At 39.4% G+C, this 17541-nt stretch overlaps 1 protein-coding gene across 3 annotated transcripts in view; it reads left to right on the plus strand.

The window, feature by feature from the left end:
* Positions 1-17392, plus strand: part of usp24 (ubiquitin specific peptidase 24) — a 195274-nt gene extending 177882 nt beyond the window's left edge. For all 3 annotated transcript variants that reach the window (XM_041207988.1, XM_041207989.1, XM_041207990.1), the window contains exons 64-67: positions 6474-6549; positions 6999-7085; positions 8177-8287; positions 9312-17392. In XM_041207988.1, the coding sequence (XP_041063922.1) occupies positions 6474-6549; positions 6999-7085; positions 8177-8287; positions 9312-9374 (337 nt within the window). In that variant the 3' untranslated portion in view covers positions 9375-17392. The remainder of the gene's footprint in view (positions 1-6473; positions 6550-6998; positions 7086-8176; positions 8288-9311) is intronic.
* Positions 17393-17541: the final 149 nt, after the last annotated feature.

Raw genomic sequence — 17541 nt, forward strand, 5'->3', positions numbered from 1 at the left:
AAAGAAATATATGATGCCTTCAGCTCTAATTGTTTAGGTTGATTTATTTCTATCGATGCCCATTTTATGTTCTGGCCATGCTAGTGAGATTGGAAGGATACTAGGCATAACCTGGCATCAACAAATTTGACCTGACATTAGTTGCACTTTTGGGTGTAACTTCTGGGTTGTGTCCAAGAAGGAAACTCCAGGTCAAGTGATATCAAGTGAAAGGCTCTGATGTTCTAAATTGTACAATTAATCTAGGAACAATTCAGATACCAAAGCAAAATCCTATATATGTTGGAAATCTGAAGTAAAAATGGCAGATGTGGAAACACTCATCAAGACAGGCAGCATCAGAGTTAAGGTTTCAGATAATCATAACACTGCCTGACCTGATAAGTGTTTCTGCCATTTTATGCTTTTAAAGTGGCAGTTCGGATACAGTGATTCATTCTCAGACTTATGGGGAGGTGATGGCGTAGTGGTAATATCACTGGACTAGTAATCCAGAGGCCCAGGTTAATGCTATGGGGATATAGGTTCAAATCCCACATGACATCTGGTGGAATTCAATTAATAAATCTGAATGTAAATAGCTAGTCACAGTTATACTGACCATGAAACCATTGTTGATAGTCATAAAAGTCCATCTGCTTCAACTGTCTTTTCCTGGCCTGGCCTACATGTGACCCACAGCAATGTGGTTGACTCTTAAATTCATAGTGAAAAGCCACTCAGTTGAATCAAACCACTATGAAGTCTTTGAAACTGGACGGACTACCCAGCATAGACATAGGCACCAGAAACAACAACAGCGCACCCAACCCTGTCGACCCTGCATAGTCCTCAATACCAACATACGGGGCTTGTGCCAAAATTGGGAGAGCTATCCCACAATAGTCGAGCAATAGCCTGACATAGTCATGCTCACGGAATCGTACCTTACAAAAAATTTCCCAGACACCATGATCACCATCACTGGGTATGATTTGCCCTGCCAGAGGTGGCAGCTCAGTGGTATACAGTATGGAAGGTGTTGCCCTGGGAGTCCTCAACATCGACTCTGGACCCCATGAAGGCTCATAGCATAAGGTCAAACGTGGGCAAGGACGCCTCCTGCTGGTTGCTACCTACCGCCTCCCCCACAGCTGATGAATCAGTACTCCTCCATGTTGAACACTATTTGGAAGAAGCACTGAGAGTGGCAAGGACACAGAAAGTAACCTACATGGGGGACTTCAATGTCTGTCACCAGGCGTGGCTCAATAGCACTTGACTGATCGAGCTGGCCGAGTCCTAAAGGACATAACTGCTAGACTGGATCTGTTTTAGGTGGTGAGGGAACCAACAAGAGGGAAAAACCCACTTGACCTCCTCCTCACAATCTACCTGACACAGATGCATCTGTCCATGAGAGTATTTGTAGGACTGATCACCGCACAGCTCTTGCGGAGACGAATTCTCGTCTTCGCATTGAGGATACCCTCCATTGTGTTGTGTGGCATTACCACTGTCTTAAATGGGATAGATTTCAACAGATCTCGCAACTCAAGACTGGGCAACCATGAGGCGCTGTGGGCCATCAGCAGCAGCAGAATTGGATACAACCAAAACCTCAAGGCCCGGCATATCCCTCACTCTGCCATTACCATCAAGCCAGGGCTGAACCCTGGTTCAATGAAGAGTGCAGGAGCAGCACCAGACCTGCCTAAAAATGAGGTGTCAATCCGATGAAGCTACAACACAGACTACTTGTATGGAAACAGCATGTGATAGACAGAGCTAAGCGATCCCACAACCAACAGATCTGATCTAAGCTCTACAGTCCTGCCACATCCAGTCATGAATGGTGGTGGGCAATTAAGCAACTAACCGGAGGAGGAAGAGGCTCCACAAATATCCCCATCATCAATGATGGGGAGCCCAGGACATAAGTGCAAAAGCCAAGGCCGAAGCATTTGCAACCATCTTCAGCCTGAAGTGCCAAGCGGATGAACCATCCTGGCCTCCTCTTGAAGTCCCCAACATCATAAGATGCCAGCCTTCAGCCAGTTCAGTTCACTCCACGTGGTATCAAGAAATGGCTGAAGGCACTGGATACTGCAAAGGCTATGGCCCTGACAATATTCCAGTAGTAGCATTGAAGTCTTGTGCTCCAGAACTAGCCATGCTCCTAGTCATGCTGTTCCAGTACAGTCACAACAGTGGCATCTACCCGACAATGTGGATAATTGCTACAATATGCCCTGTGTATACAAATCAGGACAAAACCCAGCCAATTCCCACCCCATCAATCTACTCTCAATCATCAGCAAAGTGATGAAAGGTGTCGTCAACAGTGCTATCAAGCGGCACTTACTCAGAAGTCATTTGCTCACTGACACTCAGTTTGGGTTCTGCCAGGGCCACTCAGCTCCTGACCTCATTACAGCCTTGGTGTGAACTCAATAAGTGAGGTGAGAGCGACTGCCCTTGACATCAAGGCAGCAGTTGACCGAGTATGGCATCAAGTAGCCCTCACAAAACTGGAGTCAATGCAAGTCACGGGGAAAACTCTCCTCTGGGTGGAGTCATACGTGGCCCAGAGGAAGAAGGTTGTGGTTATTGGAGTTCAATCATCTCAGTCCCAGGACATCACTGCAGGAGTTCCTCAGGGTAGTGTCCTAGGCCCAACCACCTTCAGCTGCGTCATCAATGACCTTCAGTCCATCATAAGGTAAGAAGTGGGGACGTTTGCTGATGATTACACAATGTTCAGCACCATTCGCAACTTTTCAGATACTGAAGCAGTCTTTGCCTATATGCAGCAAGACCTGGACAATATCCAGGCTTGGGCTGATATGTGGCAAGTTAGATTCACACCACACAAGTGCCAGGCAATGACCATCTCCAACAAGAGAGAATCCAACCATCTCTCCTTAACATTCAATGGCATTACTATCACTGAATCCCCCACTATCAACATCCTGGGGATTACCATTGACCAGAAACTGAAATGGCCATATAAATACTGTGGCTACAAGATCAGGTCAGAGGTTAGGAATTCTGCGGTGTGTAATTCAACTCCTGACTCCCCACACCCTGTCCAAAATCTACAAGTTACAAGTCAGGAGAGTGATGAGATACTCTCCACTTGCCTGGAAGAGTGCGGCTCCAACAACACTTAAGGACATTTGAAATTACATATTAGGAACAGGAGTAGGCCATTTGGCCCCTCGAGCCTGATCCACCATTCAATAAGATCATGGCTGTTCTGACTGTGGCCTCAACTCCACATTCCGCCTACCCCCAGTAACCTTCAATTCCCTTGTTAGTCAAGATTCTTTCTACCTCTGCCTTAAGGTATTCACTGATCCTGCCTCCACCACTCTCTGGGGAAGAAAGTTTCAATGATTCACAACTCTGAAGGAAAAAAATTCTCCTCATCTGTCTTAAGTGGGACACCCCTTATTTTTAAACTGTGTACCCTAGTTCTAGTTTCTCCTGCAAGGGGAAACATCCTTTCAGCATCTACCCTGTCCAAGCCCCCTCAGGATCTTATAAGTTTCAATAAGACCATCTCTCATTCCTCTAAACTCCAATGGATACAGGCTCAGCCTATCTAACCTTTCTTCATAAGATAAGCCCCCCATCCCAGGTATCAATTGAGTGAAGCTTCTCTGAACTGCTTCTAATGTATTTACATCCTTTCTTAAATAAGGAGACCAAACTCTATACCCAAGATGTGGTCCCTCCAATGCCCTGTACAACTGTAGCAAAACATCTGTTTTTATATTTCATTTCCCATGCAATAAATGACAACATTCTGTTTGCCTTCCTAATCACTTGCTGTACCTGCATATCAACTTTTCCTGATTCATGTACCAGTTCACCCAGATCCCTCTGTACCTCAAAAGTTCTGTAATCTCTTCATTTAAATAATATGCTGCTTTTCTAGTCTTCCTGCCAAAGTAGACCAGTTCACATTTTCCTACATTATACTCCATCTGCCAAATTTTTGCCCACTTACTTAACCTTTGTCCCTTTGCAGACTCCATATGTTCTCTTCGCCACTTACTTCCCTACCTATCTTCATGCCATTTGCAAATTTAACAACCATACATTTGGTCCTTTTATCCAAGTTATTGATATAAATTGTAAAAAGCTGAGGACTGATCCCTGTGGCACTCCACTCATCACATCTTGCCAACCAGAAAATAACCCATTTATCCCTACTCTCTCTACTTCCTGTTGGCTAACCAATCCTCTATCCATGCTAATATTTTGCCCCCAAGCTCGACACCATCTAGAGCAAAGCAGCCTGCTTGATTGGCACCTCATCCACCACCTTCAGCATTCACTCCCTCCACACTGACACAGTGGTGGCAGTGTGTACCCATCTACAAGATGCACTGCAGCAACTCACCAAGGCTCCTTCGACAGCATCTTCCAAACCCGCAACCTCTACTGCCTAGAAAGACAGGGATAGCAGATGTATGGGAACACCACCACCTGCAAGTTCCCCTCCAAGCCACACAGCATCCTGATTTGGAATTATATGACTGTTCCTTCACTGTCACTGAGTAAAAATCCTGGAACTCCTTTTTTTTGATGAGGCCTTTGCTGGCTGGGCAAGCATTTATTGCCCATTATAATAAAAGCAAAAAACTGCGGATGCTGGAAATCTGAAACAAAAACAAAAATACCTGGAAAAACTCAGCAGGTCTGACAGCATCTGCGGAGAGGAACACAGTTAACGTTTCGAGTCTGTATGACTCTTCACCAGAACTAAAGAAAAATTGAAAAGTGGTGAAATATAAGCTGGTTTGGGGGTGAGGGGGGTGTGTGTGGTGGGAGTCCATTGCATTCTATGTGCAGTCCTTCCTAGCAGCACTGCGGTTGTACCTACACCACATGGACTGCAGCGGATCAAGAAGGCAGCTCACCACCACCTTCTTAAGGGCAACTAGGGATGGGCAATATTTGTTGGCCTAGCCAGTGAGGCCCACATCCCACGAAAGAATAAATTAACAAAAAAAGACACCACCAGGTGATCTGATTCAACTATTCAGTGACAATATTTATTCAAATAAGGGAGATACAGTTTGAAAAATAGAACTTTTTCACCAGTGTGTGATCCTTCCAGTTTAAACAGAACAGCAAATAGCAGAATTGCTCTAATTACAGGCCAAACAACATGCTTTGATCTAACTATCCTATGTACGCTGTCATTTCTTTTTTCCTTCATTAGCTGTGATCCCTTCTCTGGGGATTCTCCTACAGGTGCAAAGGTAATGACTAGTCTTATACTGTAAGTTTTCAGCCATTAAGAACTGGAATGAGAATGCTCACCCTTGCTGGTGCAGTGATTTCAATCTATCAATCAAGATCAACTGTAATCAGTATGGTGGGTGTGTTGAATTTAATCAGAGTTTAAGATGGAATATAACACACTAGTTATACAGTAAAAATGTATGGCCATGACTAGTAGCAAGTACCAGCCCTGGTTAGTAGAAAGGCTGGCATTCATGAACAACCTGTTCTTTTTATCCCCCCTTGTTGCCTCATGTCTTCGCGACTTCTCGAGCAACCCAAGGGTGTTAGCATGGATCTACCCTTAGGAGTTTCTCTCTGGTAGGACTCAGTGCAGTAGGCAGCAAAGTCTTTCACTTTAGACCCTTTTTCAGGGGTGGACCTGGATGATTTATTGACTAGGCCTTTTGCTCTATAAAGGAGTTACTTTATTTTGAAATACCCCATAAAACGTCAACTTCTTTATCTAAGCTGTTGGTTTGAAAAGTCTGCCCTTAATGTCATTCACCAATCATTAGCTTCTTGAACCTTCGCACTTATCTGATGTTCTTGATCAATCAGGCCCTAGGTCTTGTATCATCCTTTCCTTCTCACATTCTAGGCTGTTCTCCATGACCTGTTCCATAACTCGCCAACAACATTCCATCTCTAGCCTTCAAAGCTAACTTACAGAAGTTTCATTATTTTTAATTTTTCTACCACCGTTCTTTGTCTAAGACTGTAAGGTCTTTTAGCAAGCTGTGCATAACAGCCTTTTAGTTCAACTGCTACTTTTTATCAAACTTTTGAACCATGAAGTGATTCACTAAAATAAGGCCTATACTATTTCATACACTAATTAACATACATTCCAGTAATGGCCTAATTAAACAAGGATGAATGAAAAGCCCAGCAATATTTTGTACCTGATTGTTTAAGCATCTGTCTAGTTGCCCTCCCATTTGGTCTCCCCTGACCATGGACCCTTTTCCAACCTGGGAACAGCTGTCATCACTCAAGAATAATTATCCCACTAGTTTGTTTCGAGAGAAATAAAACTTGCAGATTAACCTGTATCATTCAGGTTTAAACTTGGGCCCCAGAAGGTAACATGTGTCATTTTGTTTGGCTATCCAGATTTTTAAAAATCTTCCTATTTTCCTGCCTCCTTCCAAAAACTCATGCACGTAATAAGCATTCACTTCCCTCTTCAACAGATGTTCAGCTGCTAAGGATTATTTTCGGGAACATCCTCACCACTGGAGCTGGGCTGTGCAATGGTTACAAAAGAAGGTGAGGAGGACTGGCAGCAATGTATTTATCCACTTTGAGACCACTTGTAACCTACCAATGTTTTTCGAACACTATAATACCAGAACGAAGCAGATTGTAGAAACCATACTTAACAATGCAAAACTGGCTTTGATGCCACATTTTATTTTCAGTTATAATGCCTCAAAAACAAGTGATCTGTAACATCCAGGAAAAGGAAGACAAGTGTGCTGTTTTCATAATTCAGATGTTCCAGTGAGATCAAGTCACCTGCTTCTTCCAAGCTGTTTATTGACCTAAGATCTGTTGAGTTTCTTATGGCTGGGTTCCATGTTAGAGCCCCTAAAATATTGAAACAATTCTTAAAGACACATGTCATTTCAGGAGGTAGTCGTTTACCAGGAGACTGGTGCAATTTGTGTGTTCTACAGTTGAACTGCCTGTGTCTTTTTCTTTATCTTTCTGTTTAGATGTCAGAACATTATTGGGCCCCACAGAGCAACATATCAAATGAAACTTCAACAGCAAAGACATTTCAGCGCACAATTTCAGCACAGGTATTTCAGCTTCCTCAATTTTCCTTATAGCAACAACTAGGCAGGCAAAACAGATCAAACTCAAGTAGCAATTTATTTGGTTCTTTCCTACTGTCAGAAAGAGGAATAGCATTCTGGTTTAAAAAAAAAAGCAATGCTATCAATGGCTTTTGACTAGAGAAATATTTTTTGGGAAAAATATTACAAAACAAACGAGTCAGAATTATTTATCCTGGTTCTGATATTGGTCATTGGTCCTGACACCTTACTCACAAAAGAAGGAAGGGAGAACTTGCAGTTAAATATTGTCTTTTAGATTCTAGGAATATCACACAGTATTTCACAGCCAACTACTACTTTTGGAGATATGTGGGCCATAGCCAATTAAGGAGCAACCAGGTCTCAAACAACAGTTAAATAAATGACCAAATAATCAGTTTTACTGATGTTGATTCAGGATTAACTGTTGGTCAGGAGAACTGCTCTATGCCTCTTTGAGTAGTGCCATAGGATCTTTTTTCATCCACTTGAACAAGCAGACAGAGCTTTGGTTTAATACCTCATCCAACAATGTGGCACTCCCTCAGTATATCACTGAAATGTTGGATGTCCAAGTCCAGGGGTGCAACTGGAATGTGTAACCATCTAACTCAGTAAGTTAGCTATCACCAGAACAAACTAATACTTCTAAAATATTTTGATTTTTCTCTTCCCTTTTGCAAAGCTCTGAGTTTACTTTCTCTATCTGGGGGCTGGATCACCTGCTCCCAGATTTCAGAACAACTTGAATCGAACCTCAAGGATGTGGGGAATGGCCCAGGGTAGCTTTCCCTTGTCTTTCTTTTTCTTCCTCTCTGAACCACAGGAACTGGCCTCCATTCTGCCTTTCTTGACCACATGAGTGAGAATAGAAGGTAGTTGAAGGGGTAGGATTTAGAAATGAATCCAAGTCCTGCTACACGCATACAAAAACTGCCCTGTTTCATTGCTTTCTTTGTATTTCTTGAGATTGATATTCCGTCTTAACCAAAAAAATAAGCAGTATAAAAAGCCTAAATTTAAATGCCACAGTTAAGACATGCAACTCTAAGATTGATCATACTTCATTACAGGACACATTGGCCTATGCTACAGCCCTTTTGAATGAGAAGGAACAATCTGGGAGCAGTAATGGGTCAGATGGCAGCCCTGCTACAGAGAACGGAGATAGAACACTCCGACAGGTAAGAAGGACTCCTTACTGAGAGTTTCAACATTAAATTGTTGCATTAGAAATGTATCAAGCAATTAAATTTTAGCAGAAAATACTTAAAATAATTGTAACTAAATATGGCAAGTCTACAAAATTGGTCCCCCGAATTGGCACAAGAAAATAGAGAAAATACAAATACTAAAACAATAATTTCAATAGTTCCAAGTTACTTTTATCTAAAGAACTATGCCACAAATGTTAATTTTTTTAAAAATCCTAAATGAGTTTGTTGTTGGAATTGTCAATATTACAGGGCTACATTTCAGCGATCTGCTGTAAAAATGTGTTTGGAAAATAAGTGCACTCCTGTTCTATCAAGCTGCCTTTTTGATGAGCTGGTGAAGTACATTGCTCCTGATCAGCACACCCCCCCTGCCCCTTCCTCACATTCATAGGCACTGCATGGTATAATGGTGGGAGCAGTAGATTCACTAACTATCTGTCTCCAAAGAAAGACTTGCTGCTGTAAGGTTGAAAAGTGGAACTATTCAAATTGATGCCTTTGTGAAGATTTTATTTGTATAATGAAGAGGTACTTGAACATGGATGATGAAACTGTCTCAAATAATTTCTTCTAAATATAAAACAAACCTATTACAAGTAGAATTCTGTCATCACATGAGGAAGCCCTATAGAGACAAAACATTAAGCTTCAATGCAAGGAATCTTCTGTGTACATCTCAAAGAGAAAGAGGGGTTAATATTTTGGGCCAGAACTTCATAGCACCACCAACCTATCTTTCTCTTTCAATGCTGACAAACTTGCTGTGCATTTTCAATTTCTATATTTTTCTCAAATTACAATGGAGTGTATTGGAACAAGTGTGTGAGAAAATAACACTTGGCAGCCAACACTTAAGGTTAATGTTCTCAATGGTAAAGCAACATATTTTCCAGCTTTTCCTTTCCATCATCACTCCACTGGTATATCATAAACTGCCATTTAAGGCCATGTGTATGTTCCAATAACTTTTCCTTCATTTCTTCAAACTAAGGGCTCCGAGTCTCCCATGATGCTTGGTGATTCTAAAAGTGACCTTGATGACATGGATCCATAAAGATGACTGGAATGGCCATGGGCATAGTAAATTATCGTTGCTTGGTGTCGGTTAACCTTTTTAACGGTGAAGGACTGGGCACCATACCAGATGGTTTTAGGCACCAATCAATTTGGGGAAGGTGTGCACACACCCAGGTTGCAGACAGCAGGCCTTTATGACTGTTGTGAAGTAAACGTCGACAGTTGAAGCTCCAGACTTGATGCAAGTTCCTCCCCTGTTCTTTGAAGGTTTTGTATGGAAAAGGATAACTAGTGGTTGTGCTTGTGAATATCCAAAAAGACAAATTTTTATCTAAATGCTTTCAGTAGTAACTACGGAGGATTTGATTAAGGTTTTAGTACAGTCTTGGGGAAAGGAGAACTTGTTGATTTGTGTATAATAGTTCCCAGAGTTCAGATTTTTCAGAGTATCAAAATCCTGTGTGGTAATGCATTATATAGATTTAATTTTATTTGTACAATAGAACATCTGGTAATTCTGTTCACTTGGTCGCAGAAATTTTGTCTTAGAATGTTTAGTAGGTCCCAGGAGTTTTGCAAGGAGTTTAGGTTTACAAGAATGTACTGACTCAGCACATTCATGGTTTAACCTTAATAGCAACCTGGTACTTTATTAAATATTAGACGATTACTTTAATATAGGCAACTTTTTCTTTTTTAAATCCATACGACTGGCAGCCATTTTCCAATTAGGTTGATATTGAGAATGTATATTTTGTTGTGAGAAACTCAAAGTCCAATCTTTATGGCCATAGGGAAGAATTCTAGTTGGTGATATTAACTGATATTTCACTATTCATAACTGATGTTATAAGATCACAAAACCTATTCTGATCACATCATAAAGTATCTTATCTGTTTTCAATTTTTAAAATAATCATAATTTGTTTTAAAATCACTCTTCACTCCTATATAACATAAATAGAATATGTAATTGGCAAGTGTGGAATATTTATTTGACTGAAGTTCACCTACACTAATAAATTGATGACATTGTCATGTGTAGCTTCTGAAGTAACCCTGGTAAGTTTGGAGAGAAGGGTGCTCCTGAACACAGATCATTGGATAATTGGTTGAAAATACAAGGCAGTAATCTGGTCAGTGGGCTTAGACAGCAGAAATGACATTGGGCAGTTTATAACCATGACATGGCCCTGACAGATTAAAAGTTTGAAATAGCTCTTTTTCTTTTAAAAGTCCTTTCATTTTTGAAGGTGAGATGCCTTTAAAATATTTATGTTTATCTATCTCCCATTTGACATAATATCTCCAGCCAAATAGGTGGATGACCTGCTCCTAGGCCAGTCCTCATAATTCTGTAAATCAATCCATTGGAAGCTGTGCATACTGACTTGGCTGAGAGTTTTCATCTCTTTTTGAAGATGCCTTACCTTGCATCTTCTTGTGGTAGCTCTGGTGAGATGAGCTTATGATGTGGGGAATTGCTGGCACAGACCCACATGTGGCCATTTTGTAGTGTAGACTACAGGTACTTCAAACTTCCTGTGCTATAGCAGAGTATTATTTATGAGAATTATTTTTACTTTCAAATGTCAGCAGTATGGTGGGTGCTGATTTCCAGTATGTCCCATGTCATGTACACGCTGACATCCCATTAAAGACTTATTAATTGTGACATATTGATTTAAAATTTTGAATAATTACTATCAGCCATTTACTAGACATAATACAGTCAGTTATATAATTGATATTGACCACTTGTCCATTACATAGTTGTTCGTATTTGGTGGAACAGCCATGTTGTAAGTGTTAGTCATAAACGTTGAACCGGGAGGGGAATGGGAGAAAATTAATGTTGATGGCAACAAATTGTAATCTGTGGAATATCGTTGATATAATCATTACAACAGAAACTTGGCATAGATTGAAAAATTGACAAAATAAATATAAATTAAATAATTTTTAAAATGATGAAGTTCTGATTAACTACAGTGGGAAATTTTGAATATTGTAGGCAGTTATTAGTTTCTTCCTTGGCTTCTAACTGGTTATGCATGCCTGTTAAGTCCAGAATTTTTTTTTTTATTATTTAGAGTTTAAATCTGCATTTACCATGTGTTGACTCATAAAGATTTGGCCAAGAGGTTCTCAGCAGTTTCTAACCAAGGGGAGAATGTTGTATTTTAAGTTAGTAACCCCAGTGGAGATTGAGTTGACTTACTGATGAACAAAATTCCTGGATCTGATATTTTAATAATTCATAGAGAGGGATGTCAAAATGAATGATGTAATTCTCAAAAGAATATTAATTTCTAGCTCCCCCAGTCAGTCTGAAACCAGATAGGCACTTGCTTCTACCTAAGAAGACTTAAAATTAATAACACTCATTTTGAGGAATGAAAGGATTCAGATTTCACAATTAGCAGAACAGTCCATTAGGAGTATTGTGAAAATATTCATCTAACCATAATTCTCAAAAGCATCTTGTCAATTAAAAATTGGATTAAGTATTAATTTAGAACAATCAGACCTTTCCATATTTTAAAATGTAATTATCATTATTGTCTCCGGCAAAAAAAGGGGGAAGATTGTCATTCTTACGCAGCACAATGTTAACTACAGCGCATATTTAGTGAGATTTTGCACCCCTCCCCACCCCCCCAAAATGTTTCATTCTGCTAATCATGCAGCACCTCATATCATCTCCACCTGAAAAGGTAAATGATCACCTTCCAGGCTCAGAGTTATAATAGTATAAACTTTAAAATACTGTATAAATTTAAATTAGCTGTAGAAAAGCTACAATATTATGTAGGGTATCTGAATATTGTAACATCTCTGACTATTTCCACCCTCCATACTTTGATTCAAACAACCAGTGAATATAAACCTATACCTGAAATGGTTAGTTGTCCAACTCTAGGACAGTGACTGTTAGACGGTGTGGACTCGTTAAGATTATTCCTCTCCAAACAGAATTGGAATTGGAGCTATGAAGTCAGCTGCTGAAATGGATCCAGGAGTAAGCAGCTGGACTGGGGTTGCTATTTAAATGCTGTAATAATTTAAAAAAAGCTCAAGTGCACAGTACTTTAATCCCTTCACCGGCCTGTGAAAAATTTAGAATAGGTCATATAGTAGAGTACTATTTTCTGACTGGGTTTTAAAGATGTTTGTATAATGTTTAAAAATGAACTTCTGTTTTTCTTTAAAGTGCTTTGTTTTGTTACTGTATGTTGAACAGCTCTTTTTAATCAAAATGGTTAAATCTGTTAAACCTTGGACTGCTAACATCCACTGTATTGAAATTATATTATGGTTATAAGCAGGCTACGGTTACTTTAAATGCCCGACCAATGTGAGCCTTTATGTTAATTGCAAACAAAGATGAAGGTAGCAGAGTAAACCTAAATACAAGTGAATCATCCTGGAGGCATTTATGTTGACCTATATTTAGGTTTATGCCGGTGAAAGGGTTAAGAGCACATTGGTTTTTGTTTTTCCAGTGTGTTTGGAAATATTTCGAAATCTGAATGCTTATTTGTGGATTGACTGCAGCATCATTTCTCATTACTGAATTGTCAGCTGACTATTCAGTCCGCCAGAATGCTACCACAGAATAATCAATTAGGATAATGTAAATCATCTCCTGGGAATCACTGGAAACCAATGAGATTGCATGAGCTGAATTGTGTAAGTGGAATGACTGTGTGGTGAGTGAGAAATACACAAGTTACAATTGCTGTCAGCATCCCAGTCACCTTTTTAGCCTTTGTATTGTGCCAATTTATGATTTATTTTGGCGGGGTGTTGCAAGAGATTTTTTTTATTTGTCCATGATCGGTGTGTTTTTTTTCTTATTGCCAATATTTCAATGAATAAGCCTTTGATCTTCTGCCTTACTGTATAGTCACAGTATACCAAGAATTATACATCTTGGGGGGTAGGGCTTTCATCAGGTGATGGTGTCCACTCTGGGCCACGAAACCAAAGGCACCGATGGCCACAAGTGCCTTTTTTTTATTTTTGCTGGATCGCAAAATGAAGCCTTGGCACAACAAAAGCCACCAAGTAGTGACAATGGGATTGGTTAGGTTGGCTGTCTTTTTAAATGTTCATCAAGTGTGCACCAGTTGGAGCTGCACAATAACATTAATTGCAAATCCCCAACTTCCACTTTAATAATCCTAATGCTGAGGGGCAGAAATATTGAAAATTACACGCTCGTCAGTGTTAACAAATAAAAATTACCTTGCAGTACCTGTTTCAAATTAAGTCAGCGGCAATGGGGTAGACACCAGGTATGTTCTGCCATAGTTTGACCATTTATTGTTAAAGTGGGCATAATTGAAAATAGACTAAAATTAATTAAAAGTTACTAGTGTTCTCGTGCCCACTTCTTTTAGTTCCTTTGTGCTTATCAAAGTGAGGGATGTTATTGCTGGAAGGCAACTTGTCCACCTTTTGACATCAGGTATCATAGTCTAGATGCAGAGTTAAGATCCTTCTGCTGTGTCCCAAACTATGTGCCTTATCCCCAGTCTCAGAAAAACACTGGTATGACATTTCTATTTTCCATATCAAGCCTTTGGGCAGTTCTGCAAGACAGGCAGGCTCATGTTCACTATGAATCAAGTTTAGAGATCAATTCAAACTAATTTTGAGAAACTTTTGCTGCCAACCGGGAGGGAAGATTGTTTAATCTCTTGTGTTGGAGCTGGATTTGAATCCAGATTACTGACATGAACAGCCTTTTAACCTATTCCACTGCTCAGCCCTAAACATATTTGGTAATCCCGACTATTGGTTTTGATAGTTAAATCTAACAAGTTAACAAAATAGGTTCCAACAACAATCCTTCTTCTCTTTTACCTCCCTCCCAAAATTTTGTTTTGTTCCTTCCCATGGATTCAGGTCCATGAGCTGAACAAAGTTACCAGACTTCCTCATGACAATATTTGAAATGCTACAAGGAAGTAAGCAAAAATGGCAGAGGTGTTTACCCTCTCTTGTAAAAGGGATGCCTGAGTTCAGTTCTTGCTGCATTCCCTTTGCTCCATCTCCGAACACCAAACACAGGCCTGAAAAGTTGTATTTGGGTCGAGGCGCCAAGATCGGCTATGATTACAATAATTTTACTTAAGTGTAATCTGCATTCCAATTATCTGACCACTGTAGCCCAGTCTCTTTAGAAATTTCTAGCACTGCTTTAATATTGGTTTGTATTTTCCTTTTCCACGAAAAATTAGATAACAAAAATTGACTGAACAGGTGTGTTACGGCCCACTTATTTTTTCAACCAATTTAATATTTACCTTCCACTCTTTTTATATGACTAACATTATGGTCAATCAACTTTTCTGTAATACATTGTCAAAATAGTTTTGGTATTACTGTTTAAACTAAATTGAGGTATAGGCTGAACATATTAAAAGGATCACCACCAGAACTGATTAACTTTATTACTGAAGTTCTTCCCCTTTCCCAACACAAAGATGGTGCTTTTTAAAAGTTCTCCAAAAAGGCATTTGTTCCAGTTCAAAGCAGCAATTACTTGCAGCTTGGATTTCTCCAAAACGTCTGTCCGCTATTAGCTGAGCAGAGATTAGAATCTTATCATTTTGTGCAAGTTAGAGTTTGAAAACTTTGTCTCCAGTCAAAGGGAATCACATCAGGGGCAGACAGTTTGTCAGTTCAGAAGCATCATTCAGTTGGTTCTAATTTAGCTGAGATCAAAAATGGCAGGTTTCAGAAAAGCTATTGTTTAATTGGAACAAATTTTAGAGGTGATAACTTATCTCTGGGCAGTACACAAACTATTCTAACATGGAAAATGTTAGGCTGGTCAGTCATCAAAAACAAATGACCCACTTCTTTTGCTGCTTCTGCCAATTGGTGCAGATGGCTGTCTAATGGGTACAGAAGGACAGGGTTGGAATTAGATTTTTGGATCTTGAAGTGAGCTAACAAGGTATTTGTGAGTATTCCAAGATCAACACTTACTGCTTTTATGCCAGGGTAGAATTTCCTTTGTGACTTACCAACTTGCACAGAATTGGAAATCTTTTCCAGCCTTGTATAGCTCATCTTCAATTGATTGAAGATGGCTTACAGAGAACATAATTACAGCTTTTAACCCTTTGAGTACTGGACTTTTAAATTTTTTTCTATGTCAATGCCTGAAAACAAAACCTCTGAGAAATTTTGCATTGCGCATGGACAACGTTTATTTTTATACCCACACAAAGCACTCTTCACCGCCCCACCCCACTTTCCACAGGCTAAAGGTTGTATGCCTTTCTAATCTTCCAGTTAATAGTTTAAATGAATTCAGTATGTTTTATTCTAGTATAATAAAACAATCCTTATGATTACTGTCATTGTCAGCAAGATAAAGCAAGAGCTCGCTTTATGACTAACGATTCTGACAGTTACCCCTCTCACCTCGGCATGTGAATGTGATGCCATGTATGTAATGTAAAGTAGCACTCGAAACTTGATGGAACTATTTGTGTTTTTTTTATTTTAAAGTAGAATTGTTTGTCTTATTTTGATAGAAAGCTCTAAATAGTACTCAAAAGGTTATGTTGCCATAATCCACTGATTGCATTTGTGATATCCCTTAACTAAAGGCAGCATTCTCTCGTAAACGGATTCCCAGACACTAGTCATCACCCCAGTTATTGGAAGTTAAATTTGACTTTAATTCAGCATAGTAACTGATAATAGCAAAATGGAAATTAAAATCCCATTTCCAAGCCACTTTCCTTTTGGGATACAACTATGATGCAAATGGAAATTGTGATGTTCTTGGTGTAACAGTGCCTTTTCCTTTTGAAATGGCCCTTGATCACAATTTGGTTGCCTCCAGGGTCGACAAAAGATGAGTAAAATAGTGGCTTCATTAAATAAAGAAGGGCTATGCTAAGTGCAGTGGAGTTTTTTTTTTTACAGATCCTATACAGTCTTGATTAGCAGTACTTAGTGAATCTGTGAATTTATTGAAAATCCTGGGTATAATACTCCTTTGAGAGAGAACTTTGGTAGTTTTGATTTAATGACCACTGAAAAATATTTTTGATTTAGTAAATGTATTAAGTAGCTGCTGACACTAGCTTTCTAAAAAATTTGTAACCATCTCAATCATCTGATTTATGAGTGTGCAACGAGTATGTTGCAGTCTCTTGTTAAAGGAAAGAACTATGTTCCTCTGACAGTTATAATTTTGAGATCTATACACTTCCCAGTGCCATTGATCATCTTGTGCTGTTTGGGAGAAAACATTTGTTATCCAAAAAAAAATCCCATTTATATTCCCATTGTTGCTGGGAAAACAGGTGTGCCATTTAAGATACTGTTTGCTTTCAAAATGCTGAACCTTACTTGAAAAAATGTTTCTGAAAACTGAGTATTGAAGTGTTTTATTCAGACATGATGTACATCAGTTCTATATTTTGCCTTCAAAATATTTCATGGAGGAAAAACAAATGTCAGGCTGCAGATCTTCTGGGGGAAAAAAGATCTTATGGTCAGTGTACATTCCCTCATGGCTGCCTCTCTCTAATGACCCAACTCTTCGAAAGATGTGTTTATTGTTCTGCAGGATGTTAACTCTTTAACCACAATTTCAAAAAAAAAGCTGAATGAATAACCACATAGACTCTGAAATTGGAAGAGAGGACGAAAAGAAGAAAATCCAGTCCATGTGATTTAGATTGCATGTTTGACCAGTATCTCATAGATTATGGGTCTTGGCTCATAAAGAAGACTCTTAAAGGCACACTGCTGTTTGTGGATGAATAGCCCATGTGTTTTGTGGGGGGATAAATTGAATTTGTTCTTTAACCTAAGAGGCTAAAAGTGCAACCAGCAAGGCTTTGTCCTTCATTCCTAAATCAATACCAATGCGAGACAAGTAATGGTGCATTGCCCATATGTGTTGGCAGTTGAGTTCTGTATTGCCCAGGGAATGTTTGTATGCTGTAATGTCAATCTTCCTTTTTAAAAAAAAATGGTATGAAAAGTAACTTAATAAAATAAAATGATTTTAAAAAATGAAGTGCCACCTAATGTGTTGATTTTAATATGCAAAGTTTGAAGCAACCTAGCTTGCTATGTAGTGGAACCAAGAATGGCAAAGACTCTATAAAACAGTTAACCCTGAAATTAAGATTATGCACCTCCTCCTAACCCAGGTAAGCATC

Source organism: Carcharodon carcharias, chromosome 16, assembly GCF_017639515.1.
Source record: "Carcharodon carcharias isolate sCarCar2 chromosome 16, sCarCar2.pri, whole genome shotgun sequence".
NCBI classification, from domain to species: Eukaryota; Metazoa; Chordata; class Chondrichthyes; order Lamniformes; family Lamnidae; genus Carcharodon; species Carcharodon carcharias.